A 13754-nucleotide genomic window follows, 5' to 3' on the forward strand; every position below is an offset into this window, starting at 1 on the left:
GCAAGATCTGGGTTTCGGACAAGTTGTCTCTGCTTATTTGCATATGCTGAGCGAAGCTCTCATGTGATCACCGCTTCCTGGGAACTAGCTCCTTTTAGAAAATTTTCAAACTAGATATTGAAAAATTAATTCTATTTCCTCGAATCGAAGATGTCATTGACTATAAGGAGCACCATTTGTACATGCCACAGAGAGAAAAAGAACGCTGCCAGTTGCCATTGAAATACCGTCATTGGTTAGAAGCACCTTAAATTTAGAATGGCTTAAAATATGAAAAAAAAATATGCCTGAGAATTGATAAAGTACAAGATGAACTGGATTCATCATATGGAATTCAGGGAAGTGGTGGGGCAGTCTAGGGTCTGGAGTATGTCCTTACTAGTGGTCCCTTCCCCTGTAGGAGTGCACCCTAACACTTGGACGTGGCATGCTTGATGGACCAGAGGAAGCACTGGGTGTGCGGTGGAAGAGGCAGATATAACTTCTAAGGCTTTCTCAAGCATGGAGAAAGTTCTCCAGCTTGGGAATGTATCTATGGAAAGGCATTAGAAGGAGTTGGTGATAAAAGCAAACAACCTAACCAACAGTGAGTGAGTCTAGATTTAAAACAATACTATGAAGGATGTTTTCCTACCCTTCTCAGCCACTCTTACTGGAGTTTAGGAAAAGCAGCTTTAATTTTCAAAAGGCAGTCAATGGGAAAACAAGATTTGCTTAAAATCCAAATTTACATTATAGCAAGGTTTACTGAAATGTATCTATTTTACAAAGATAAAAAGAAAATACCTGCAAGCTAATTCAATATCATTATTCTTATTTGAGCTAAAGATAATGGAGTATAATTTCTGTTACTGCTGACATTAAGATTAGTTATGTTTCAATACATGTATCGCAGCTTCTCCTTTGTGGGGAGCCTCTATGCAGCTGCCAGGGGAGGCTGAAAGCTGACCCCTCCTCTCCTCGGAAGCCCTACGCTCACCTCCGGGGCCTGACATAGGGACTGGCCTCAGGACATCACTGCTAGGTGTCAGGACAGCCCTTGAATGTCCCCTGCAGTGACCCCAAGAACCATCGGCTGTTTGTTTGGCTCCTTAAACTTTCTTGGGCTTCCCTGGTGGCTGACATGGTAAAGAATCTGCCTGCACTGCTGGAGGCCCAGGTTCCACACCTCGGTCAGGAGGATCCCCCGGAGGAGGGCAGTGACAACGTGCTGCAGAATTCTTGCCTGGAGAATCCCATGGACAGAGGATCCTGGCGGGCTATAGTCCACAGGGTCACAAAGAGACGGACACAGCTGAAGGGACTTAGCACATTGAGTGCACAAACCTTCTTGAGTTTCCTATAAAAAATCAGCTCTCTGAAGTATGTCAGAGAGAGAGAACAAACATCATATATTAACACGTACATAGGCAATCTAGAAAAATGGTACTGATGAGCCTTTTTCCAGGGCAGGAATGAAGATGCAGATGTAGAGGATAGACATGTGGACACAGCGGCATGGGGAGTGGGGGGAGAGAGTGGGATGAACTGAGTAGCACTGACATCTATATATTCCCGTGTTTCAAACAGATGGCTAGTGGGAAGCTGCTCTATAGCACAGGCAGCTCAGCCTGGTGCTCTCTGATGGCCTTAGAGGGGTGGGATGGGGGCGTAGGAGGGAGGATCAAGAGGGAGGGGGTATATGTATACCTGTAACTGATTCACATCATTGTGCAGCATAAACTAACACAACGTTGTAAAGAATTATGTGTGTGTGTGCTAAGTCGCTGCAGTCATGTCTGACTCTTTGTGACCCTATGATCTGTAGCCTGACAAGCTCCTCTGTCCATGGGATTCTCCAGGCAAGAATACTAGAGTGGGTCGCCATGCCCTCCTCTAGGGGATCTTCCCAACCCAGGGGTGGAACACCCATCTCTAATGTCTTCTGCATTGGCAGGCAGGTTCTTTACCACTTGTGCCCCCTGGGAAGCCCAAAGCAATTATACTCCAGTTAAAAAAAAAAAAAATCAACTCTCATCACAATTTAGGAGCCTGGGAGGTGGCAGAGAAGATGCTGGAGGGTGATTGGGTGGAGGGGCTGAGCCAGGTTAGATTTGGCGGATAGCCACGCCCCTCAAGCACCTCAGGTGTTCTGCTGACTTGGCCTTCCAGAAACCTTCTGCAGGAAGCTGCTTCTCCTGGTAACAATGAAGGGTCTTTATCTGAATGCAAAACAGTGTAATCTCTGCAAACCAGCATCAGAGCTTTGGGGATAACAATGTGGGTTGTCAGCTTTGGAGGCAGATGGGGGATTCCATTTGAATTCTCCATATGCCATTTACAAGCTCTCAGGACTTAAATAAGTTATCTAACTTCTCTCAGCCTCTGTCTTCATTTTTAGAGGAGGCAAATAATGCTTATCTTCAAGCATTTCCATGAGACAAATGAGATGATCATGTAAGCTGATTAGCCCAATGCTGAGCACATAGGGAACATTCAGTAAATAAATACTCAATAATTTTAACTGGTGTTAAAGTGGCAAAAGAGGCAGCTTTTGTTCATATACAGGACTTAGAAGTCTTGGTAAAAGTCTGCTTTGTCCAGAAACATCTTCTAAATTGACTCTATAAAAAGACCGCTAAAAGTGTCTGTTGGCTGTAGTTAAGGTCATCATTATCTTGTGTAGTAATATCTCGAAAAGGGGAGATCTAGGGTGAGATATTACACAGTGTGAGCTCTGTGGCTCCAACTAGATCGTTCCATATGGGGTCTTGATGAAGATCAGGCAGTGTTTGTGATGTAATTGCTCAAGGCTGGGGGATCCAGGGAGGTGAGGGTTTGGAAGCAAACCTTGGGGAGGAAGGTTTGTTTGATGAGTCCAGCGAGTGGTCTTCTCTCCTGAAAAGAGGACCACTGTCCTGAAAAGGACTAGCTGAATTGTCAATGGTTCATATAAATGACTTTTCAGGAAGTTCCTGAAACAAAAGGAAATCAAGCTGTTTAGTAAAGCTATTTAGTCCACCTGGGCAAGAATTTCTTGGGAGTGTGATGTCCTACTATGCTGTGTGGTTGAAGATGAATTCTGTTCTCAAGAATGATGGGGGCCTGTAATTCTGGTGTATAGTCTTACTCATATATGTGCATATCAAAAGCAAGGATGAGTTATGAAACAGTTAACCATTATCAATCAAGAAGATCTCACAGCACTAACCAGTCTTCTAAAAAACCTTTAGAAATAGGACCCAACTGGGGTACATTTTGCCAGAGAGGAAATTATTTATAGTTTCTTAAGGTCTACATTATGGACATTGTAAGGGGTCCTGGGATAACACTGGGAAATGATCCTCAGCATGTCTTTTGGGGTGTCTAAGGCAGCTATGTAAAAGAGGTGTCCATTTGGGGTAAGAAGTCAATTATAGTACATGGGGATTGAAGGACTCTGGTTATCAATTTTACTTCTTTTGAAACTTTTGCTTGGGCTATTCTCACTGGTGAAATGTCTGTGAAGTTTGAATGGAATCTGTATGGGGAAAGGGTTTCTGTTTGAGCACATCCTTTTGAGCTTTTATTGAGCACATACTTGGTTCCAGGGGCTGCACTATGAATTCATTCTTTATAAAGAAATTGTAAGGCTGATGCTGTCATTGTTTCTTTTTTATCTTGCTTTAATATTTGCATATAGTAAAAATGTAGTCCAGAGTGGCTTAGTAACTTATCCAAGGTTACACAGCTGGTACATAGTAAAGCCAAAATACAGATCAGCAGCTATGTCACCCTGGTGCTCCTGTTCTTGCATGAGGCTGTCCAAAGGAATGTGTTCATGTCCTGAGAATTTGGCAGTTTGCTGTCCAAAATTACAGAGGGCCAGTTGGAATAGTAAATTGTTGTAGTTCAGTTGCTCAGTCCTGCCCGACTCTTTGTGACACCATGGACTGCCGCATGCCAGGCTTCCCTGCCCTTCACCATCTCCCGGAGCTTGCTCAAACTCATGTCTTTTGAGTCGGTGATGCCATCCAACCATATCATCCTCTGTCGTCCCCTTCTCCTCCTGCCTTCACTCTTTCCAAGCATCAGAGTCTTTTCCAATGAGTCAGCTCTTCACCTCAGGTGGAGCAAAGTATTGGAATATTAAATAGATAATGCTTATCATGAGTATGGGCTTCCCAGGTGGGTTCAGATGGTAAAGAATCCATCTGCAATGCAGGAGACCTGGGTTAGATCCCTGGGTCAGGAAGATCCCCTGGAAGAGGGCATGGCAACCCACTCCAGTGTTCTTGCCTGGAGAATCCCATGAACAGAGGAGCCTGACAGGCTACAGTCCACTGGCTTGCAAAGAATCGGACATGACTGAAGTGATTCAGCACACTGAGCGCCTATTACATTCCAGGCATTGAGCTATCTACTTTATATATATTATCTCATTTAATTTTCTCAACAATTCTCAAGGAAGAGATTGTTATTAGGTTTCTTTCTTTCTTTCTTTTTTTTAAAGTCTTAGTGATGAGAGCTGTCAAGTAACATGGTCAAAGTCACAAAGTTAGAAAGCAGTGGAGGTCACGGCCGTGTGCATGGTCTCCATAAAGAGAGCTGAAGGGTCTGCCCAGCAAGGCAGTGAGGAGTACACAACGATGGTTAAGATGAGTTTGGAGTTTGGCACTAATTCGTGTGTCTCATTCCTAGAACTGTGGCTGTGAAAGCGTGCAGTTCATTCCTCTATGGCAGGTTCCCACTTTTCCTCCACTTAGAGCCATCACTTTTCCGTAAAGGGGTGATAAAATTCTCAGATGTGGTGAACAAAGAGCATCCATGGAAATCTCCTCTGATTTTGCCAAATAACAGTAGCAGAGTGCTGGGCTGCTTGCAGGTATAATAATCTGGCTCATCAGGCACTTCCTTCTCTACCAGCCTGTCCTGGCATGGAGATCCCCCATGAGAAATCCAGGCTTTGAGTCTTAAAGGTTTCTGGGCTTTCTTGTTAAAAGACAAACATCTTTATAGAGATGATCACAGTCTCAAATACCTTCAGGGATGAGATAGATAATTCACTTTTGAAAGGGATGGGGTAAGACCAAAAAGGCGCATTGGTTGCTATGGCAACCCAGGGGCTGCTTGTCCTGCCCACAAACATTTACGACATGGCATATAGTCTATGGACTTCCTGTCAAAGAGTAACCTATCTTTTTCCTCTTGTTAAGGTTCATTGTAGATGACGTGGAGAATAAAAACTACAGAGAAGTGTAAATTGAGGCTAAAAAATCCACAGCAAATTGAATCATCAATATCTTCCTCCCTCATAAGTACTATGTATATCTTGGCATATTCACTTCCTTTTTTGTTTTTTGTTTTTTTTTCCCCTGAGTATAAAAATCTGTTGCATCATTGGGGTCTGTACTAAAGAAAACATTGGAACTTCTATGAAGAAATGAGCAGCAAAAATAAGATTGTGAGACCACATTTTAGACTGAGAATTAGCTACAAATAAGACTTCAGGAGGATAAAACCTGGAGAGGTAGGTAGAAATAGTAAAACTTAAGAGAGTTAACTGAAGGTGATGACCAGGATGTGGGCTTGCCACAGAAAAACTGGCCAGGGAAGACTTTCAGCAGGAGGCCACCAAGGAGTGGCTGATGGAGACAGGAGACATAACACCTTTGGATGAAGTAGGAGTTGGGTGCTCTGTTGCTCAGTTGTGTCTGACTGTTTGTGACCCCATAGGTTAGCTCGCTAGGCTCCTTGGTCTTGTCTGGGGATTCTCCAGGCAAGAATACTGGAGTGGGCTGCCATTCCCTCCTCCATGGGATCTTCCTGACTCAGGGGATCGAACCACAGCTCCTGTATTGGCAGGCAGATTCTTTACCTCTGAGCCACCAGGGAAGCCCTAGGAGTTGACGATGAGCTGTTAAATTAAAGGTTCTCAGAAGTCCTCTCTGCCCATTCCACTCCATCCTCCAATCAGCTTAAGATAAACCAATCCATTTCAGAAATTTTTTTAAAAAATACAGAACAGGAACTTTTTTCCCAAGAAAATCTTAGGAGGAAGCCATTTATATAAACAGTATATTGTCAGTTTTAAAGGGGGTTGGAGGATCCTCACCTGCCTGCCCCCAAACCCTGAGCTCGCCCAAAACAGCGTATGAAAGCCCACATCTTCTCCTTGCTATCTGGCCTCCCCAGGAGAAGCACTGTCTTCCCCCCAAACCTTCTGGAACTCCTGGAAACTGCTGATTCCAGCCACCCTCATTTCATTCTTTGGGTCCTCTCTGCATAGGTTCAGCTTGATGACTCTCCTCTTGCCGGGTTTTAGATGCATACTGACTTTTGCAAAGCTCCCAAGCCATCCCCAGAGAAAGACTGACTGATTTAGGGTTGGGGGTGGAGGAGGGCTGTAGCTGTTTTCGATGTTAGTAAACATGACAGCTTGCTGAAGATTAGCAGGAAACCATGAATAAAATCATGGGGACTTGATAAGGGATTTTTCTCGCAGACAATTAAAAATTCCGCCCCCCCCCCATATCTCCCTCCCTCTCCCCACAAAACCAGAGATGAAGGTCATGAGGATAACACATTGTTAGTCTCATACCTTTAAAATAGATGAAAGACAGAAATGCTTAACCTCCCACTGCCACGGGGCCTCTGTGCACTGTTTTTTGCCATTCTGTCATCTTCTTAGCAGGCGATACTTTGCTTTAATGCCTGCTACTTAATCCTCAATTTTCTTTTAAACATCAGATATTGGCTAGGCTGGAACCTCATTTAGGCAGTAAAGAACTCCAGTGCTTTGTGGCCTTGACCAGCCGAGAAGAGAAGTACTTTTGATACAAAAGAACAATTCATTAAAGGAGGTAATGAAGGTGATTTAAACTGTCCACCACAAATACATCACAGAGTGAATAAAGCTCATCGCCCTTAGTTCAGGGTCATGGCTAAATGAAATGTTGTGAAAAGTGGAAAAAAAAAACAAAACAAAAAACTGCACAAATGGGTCAAAAAATCTCAGTGGGGCTCAGTCAAGCCTGACAGTTTAGAATTTGACAAACAAGCTGGATAAAAGGAGAATTCTATTAACATTATGAGAAAACCCTTCTGGAATAAAACACAATTTCTATGTCATTTTTTTTTTTACTCATGGGCATTTACATGGTCTTAGGGAAAAATTTGACTAGGGGCTGAAACTTTGCTTTTCCAATTACAGCACAAGGGATCTCTCCCTCTCACACTCGGCCAGAAGCATAGATTGTCTATAAACCAGTGTAAACAGTATGGATAATGCAGAAATGTAGTCTTGAGAGCGCAGAGCTGCAAGATAAGATATGGGCCTTTGTGCCTGAGAGTCAGCTGGTTAGAGTTCTACAGGGCACCTAGTTGACAAGGGCAGAGAGAACCGCAATCCAGAGAGGATCTACCATCCACTAAGTAGGTCTGAACTAATCCACAAGTAGTTGGTTGTCTGCCAACCCCATAGGGTGAGGAGTTTAACATGAAAACTGGAATATGTGTGCTGTTGAGAGAAGTATCTTAGACCGTTCTCCCCGCTTTGTTTCTTCAAAGAGAATTTAAGCTGTATCTTGAGGAGACTTCCCTGGTGGTTCAGTGATTAAGAACCTGCCTTGCAGTGCGTGGGACATGGGTTCGATCCCTGGTTGAGGAACTAAGATCCCATACGCTGTAGGGTAACTAAGCCTCAACTACTGAGTCTGAATTGATCCGAAGTGCCACTATTAAGACCTTACTTCGCCAAATAAATAAATGCTAAGTCACTTCAGTTATACCCTACTCTTTGCTGCTGCTGCTGCTGCTAAGTCAATTCAGTCGTGTCCAACTCTTCATGACCCCATGGACTGTAGCCTACCAGGCTCCTCCATCCATGGGATTTTCCAGGCAAGAGTACTGGAGTGGGTTGCCATTGCCTTCTCCGATCCTACTCTTTGCAATCCAATGAACTATAGCCCCCAGGCTCCTCTGTCCATGGAATTCTCCAGGGAAGAGTATTGAAGTGGGTTTCCACGCCCTTCTCCAGGGGATCTTCCCAACTCAGGGATCAATCCTGTGTCTCTTCCATCTCCTGCATTGGCAGGCAGGTTCTTTACCACTAGTGCCACCTGGGAAGCCAAATAAATAAGTAATATTAAAAAAATAAATAAAAGACCGTATCTTGGGAAAATGAAGAAACCAGACATCAATCAGAGGGGTCTTATGGGAGGTCTCAGGTAGAGTCATTCAACTAACAACATGTACACACTTGCTATATATCCATTTTAAATATAACAAGTGTGTATGTTGAATAACTCCATTATACAGCGGTACTGTACAGCACACAGAATTCTGCTCAATGTTATGTGGCAGCCTGGATGGGAGTGGAGTTCGGGGGAGAATGGATACATGTGTATGTATGGAGGAGTACTTTTGCTATGTACCTAAAACTGTCATAACATTGGTAATTTTCTATACCCCAGTGTAAAAAATTAAAGAAACTGTAGTTGTGGTGTGGAAGAGGGGAAAGGCGCTGTAAGATCATACTATTACAGCTCCCTGAAGGATGTAAGGAAGCCCCATCCTCACATCCCTGCTGGGTCGACTTCCAACCTCTGTCTGGGTATTTTTGGTGCCAGGTTGCTCATCACCATATGAGTCCAGTCTCTTGTTGGGTGGCTTGACTCTAAGGAATTCCTTTCCCAGATGGAGCCAACCCCTTGATGATATATAAACTGGCTTCCAATCTCTTTCGGGAAAACACACATCTGTTACACACAACAGCCTTCCCGACATTATGTCTCTCACTCAGGGTCCTTTCCTTTTCATTTGGATTGAGCCTTATAGTTTGCTCAAATGACCATATCCCAAGTCCACTGAGATTGAAGAAAAAGGAATGGAAATCTGGTGAATTTCTCTTTCTCCTTTCTTCTCTCTCCTCCACACTCAATTATCCTTTTTCTGAACTATTTGAGAATAAGTTATAGACATGCACAATTGTGGATTTCCTTAAAGCAAGAATATTCACTTACCTAAGCATAGCTTATCAAAATCCAATGATATACATTTACATAATATCTAAGAGTCGTTCACGACTGAGCAACTGAACTGAACTGAACTGATGTGTGGGTGCATGCTTAGTCACTCAGTCGTGCCCCACTCTTTGCAATCCCATGGGCTATAGCCAACCAAGCTCCTCTGTCCATGGGATTTTCCCATCAAGAATATTGGAATGGGTTGCTTTCTCCTTCCCCAGGGGATCTTCCCTACCAGGGATCAAACCCAGGTCTCCTGCACTGCAGGTGAGTTCTTTACCACTGAACCACCTGGGAAGAAACAGTGTGTAAGGAAGTGTGCGAGTTGCTCAGTCTTTGTGACCTCATGGACTCCCAACAGGCTCTTCTGTCCATGAGATTCTCCAGGAAGGAATACTGGAGTGGGTAGCCATTCCCTTCTCCAGGGCATCTTTCTGACCCAGAATTGAACCCAGGTCTCCTGCATTGCAGGCAGATTCTTAACCATTGAGCCAGCAGGAAAGCAACACTGGGTTAATCTAAACACCTTATTCAGATTTTACCAACTGCTTCACTAATGCCTTATGTGGGAAAAGAAAAAAATTATTTTTGGTCCAGGGACTAAATTATAATTATATATTGTACTTACATGCCATATCTTTAAAAAATTATTGAAGTATAGTTGCTTTGCTATTGTGTTATATGTGTGTTAGTTTCTGCTGTTCAGTAATATGAATCTGCTATTGTTGTTCAGTTGCTCAGTCACATCTGACTCTTTGCGAACCCATGGACTATAGCACGCCAGGCCTCCCTGTCCATCACCATCTCCCAGAGCTTGCTCAAACTCATGTCCATTGAGTCAGTGATGCCATCCAACCATCTCATCCTCTGTCGTCCCCTTCTTCTTCTGTCTTCAGTCCTCCACTAGCATCAGGGTCTTTTCCAATGAGTTGGCTCTTTGCATCAGGTGGTGAAACTGTTGAAGATTCAGCTTCAGCTTAAGTCCTTCCAATGTATATTCAGGGTTGATTTCATTTAGGATTGACTGGTTTGATCTCCTTACAGTCCAAGGGACTCTCAAGAGTCTTCTTCAACAGCACAGTTCAAAAGCATCAATTCTTCAACAGTCAACCTTCTTTATGATCCAATTCTCACATCCATACATGAATACTGGAAAAATCATAGCTTTGAGTAGATGGGCCTTTGTTGGCAAAGTAATATCTCTGCTTTTAAATATGCTGTCTCTGTTGATCATAGCTTTCCTTCCAAGGAGGAAGCGTCTTTTAATTTTATGGTGGCAGTCACTATCTGCAGTGATTTTGGAGCCCAAGAAAATAAAGTCTATCACCATTTCCATTGTTTCCCCATCTATTTGCCATGAAGGGATGGGACTGGATGCCATGATCTTAATTTTCTGAATATTGAGTTTTATTCTACTACATGTATACATATATCCCTGTGTCATGACTTTTTGGTCTTTGTTAGCTGAATTCCTTGGTCTTTTTTTTTTTTTTTTTTGGCCTTTTACTACTTTGACATTTTTGAAAAGTGTAGATCAGATATGTACAGCATATCCCCCATTTTGGGTTTGCTGATTTTCCTCGTGGTTATGTTCAGGTTACACATTTTGGTTCAGGAATACCATAGTAGTAAAACTCAAGTGATGCTGTGTCTTTCTCAGGACATCTTGTCTGATGTTGTTGACCCTGGTCACTTGATTAAGCTGATGTCTGCCACTGGATACCAGTTTCTACACTGGAAATTAGTGTCATCCTTTTATGTTTAATTAGTATTTTCTGGGAGGGGACGATCTCTTAGAGGAGGACGCGGCAACTCACGCCAATATTCTTGCCGGGAGAATCCCATGGACAGAGGAGCCTGGTGAGCTATAGGCCATGGGGTTGCAAAGAGTCTGACATAACTAAGAGGATTTAGCATGCACGCGCACTGGGGCATCCTCAGGGGGTGTGCCCAGGAGAGCCTTTGACTGATGTTGCCTTTTCCCGTTGGTTTCAGAGTCTAACAGCCGCAGGGCAGTGAACAGAAGCTACGTCCCCAGTTTGCTCAGGCTGCATCAGGATTGGCACAGCCACGACACGGCCAATTCCTTCGTTCTGATCCGCTGGGCGCTTCTGCTCTGCCTCAAGCGTATTGCCAAGCTCCGGTCGGGCAGGGAGGCCTTCCTGGCAGCTCAGGGCATGGAGATCCTTTTCAGCACCATACAGGTAATCTGCACGGGGACTGCCTCTGTAGTTGGATGGCATCTGAAGGATGTCATTTAGGACTCACCCTTCCCAGAGCTGGGAAGTCTCAGTATGTTTCTTGCTTCTTGCTCTGGGCAGATATTCTGGACTCAAATCCTCATTCCTTCACTCACTCGTGTATTGATTGACTCACTCATTTATTAATTATTATATAATATATAATTATTTATATAATAAATATTTATTTATTTATTTTTCATTTATTTTTATTAGTTGGAGGCTAATTACTTTATAATATTGTAGTGGGTTTTGTCATACATTGACATGAATCAGCCATGGATTTACATGTATTCCCCATCCTGATCCCCCCTCCCACCTCTCTCTCTACCCGATCCCTCTGGGTCTTCCCAGTGCACCAGGCCCGAGCACTTGTCTCATGCATCCAACCTGGGCTGGTGATCTGTTTCACCATAGATAATATACATTTTTCGATGCTGTTCTCTCGAAACATGACTCACTTATTTAACACATATTTGTTGGGTACACCTGGGTCGGGAAGATCCCCTGGCAGAGGGTGTGGCAACCCATTTCAGTATTCTTGCCTGGAGAATCCCATGGACAGAGGAGCCCAACAGGTTACAGTCCATAGGCTCACACAGAACTGGACACGACGTAAGGGACTGAGCACGCACGCACAGGGGGTCCACACTGAGTGCCGGGATCCAGAGCGTTGCTTTTTTGTTATTGGGGTACAGTTGCTTTACAGTGTTAGTTTCTGCTGCACGACGAAGTGAATCAGCCATGTGTGTACATATGTCCCCTTCCTCCTGAGCCTCCCTCTCATCCCCACATTCCATTTATTTAGGTTATTACAGAGCACCGAGCCCAGCTCCCTGTGCTATTCAGCAGATTCTCTCCAGCAATCTACGCATGGCAGAGCACATACTTCAGTCCTAATCTCCTGATTCATCCCCATGTCTGCACATCTGTTCTCTACACCTCCATCTCTATTCCTGCCCTGCAAATAGGTTCATCTGTACCATTTTTCTAGACTCCACATGCATGCATTAGTGCTGATTTTAAAGCTAAAGAACCTGGCTTTAGATCTCAGATTTCGCGCCTACTGCTGTGCAGTGACTCAATCTCTCTGGGTTTCAGCCTTCTTCCTCTTGAAAAAAAAATGAAAGTGATAAAATCTAGGTTTTCTACGTGGCCTGGATAAGTTAACATAGACACATCTCGTTTAGCAGGGTACTTGCCATGACTTCACTGCTTTATGAGCGCGAGTGTTTATTGGAATAGTGATTAGTTATTGGGACCTCACGGTGGATGTGGTAGACAAGATCCCTGACCTTTGGGGGCAAATGTTCCAGCAAAGAGTCAGACACTAAGGAAGCAAATAATTCAGTCTGGAAGATAATTTCATATTGCTCTGTGGGATCAATAGAGGAAGGGCAGAGGTCCACAGTGACTCCTGCATGGGCAGAGAGAAGGTCTTCTCTTGGAGAGGTCAGGTCTTTGAGTCGGTGACACCTAAGCTGAGACTTGAGTTATTGAGGGAGCCGGTCATGCCAAGTTTAAGAGGAAGAACATCCCAAGCAAAGGGAGTAGCACCTACAAAAGCTGTCACTGATCTGTGCCCCAGTGGAATGTGTCGAGGGTTTCCTGGATTTCAACCAAATAACACATTCCTTAATTTCACGCGATTAGGGCTAATGTAAGCACCATCGTGGGTTTCCCTGGTGACTCAGATGGTAAAGAATCTACCTGCAATGCAGGAGACCTGGGTTTGATCCCTAGGTCGGGAAGAGCCCCTTGAGAAGGAACTGTCAACCCACTCCAATATTCTTGCTTGGAGAATCCCATGGACAGAGGACCCTGGTGGCCTGCAGTCCATGGGGTCGCAAAGAGTCAGACTGGACTGAGTGGCTAACACACATGCAGGGACCATCATGCAAGGCTGCCTATGTGTTCTCCATGGATTATGTGAGGGTCGCCCAAGCACCCATCATCTGTTCACCCACCCTCTGCTGGGGCCAAAGCAGCCGTGTTTCACACACATTATGTTCCTTTCTGTCTTCTTATTTGGACTTCCCTGGTGACTCAGTGGTAAAGAGTCTGTCTGCCAATGCAGGAGAAATGGGGTTCGATCCCTGTATCTGGACGATTCCCTGGAGGAGGAAATGGCAACCTGCTCCAGTATTTTGCCTGGGAAATTTCATGGGCAGAGGAGTCTGGCAGGCCACAGTCCATGGTGTCAAAAAAGAGTCTGACACAACTTAGCGACTAAACGATGCTTGAAAAGTGAAAATAAAAGTCACTCAGTGGTGTCAAATTCTTTGCAACCCCATGGACTATACGGTCCATGGAATTGCTCTAGGCCAGAATACTGGAGTGGGTAGCTGTTCCCTTCTCCAGGGAAGCTTCCCAATTCAGGGATCAAACCCAGGCCTCCAGCACTGCAGGCAGATTCTTTACCAGCTGAGCCACCAGGGACCCCCATGGATACTGGATTGGGTAGCTGTTCCCTTCTCCAGCGGATCTTCCCAACCCAGGAATCAAAGCGGGGTCTCCTGTGTTGCAGGCA

The 13754-nt window shown here is 44.4% G+C and overlaps 1 protein-coding gene across 1 annotated transcript in view; it reads left to right on the plus strand.

Moving 5' to 3' along the window:
* Positions 1 to 13754, plus strand: part of AGBL1 (AGBL carboxypeptidase 1) — an 836354-nt gene that overhangs the window by 99756 nt on the left and 722844 nt on the right. The window contains exon 8 of the mRNA XM_061159751.1: positions 10980 to 11188. Within this exon, the coding sequence (XP_061015734.1) occupies positions 10980 to 11188 (209 nt within the window). The remainder of the gene's footprint in view (positions 1 to 10979; positions 11189 to 13754) is intronic.

Source organism: Dama dama, chromosome 13 (genome assembly GCF_033118175.1).
Source record: "Dama dama isolate Ldn47 chromosome 13, ASM3311817v1, whole genome shotgun sequence".
NCBI lineage: Eukaryota > Metazoa > Chordata > Mammalia > Artiodactyla > Cervidae > Dama > Dama dama.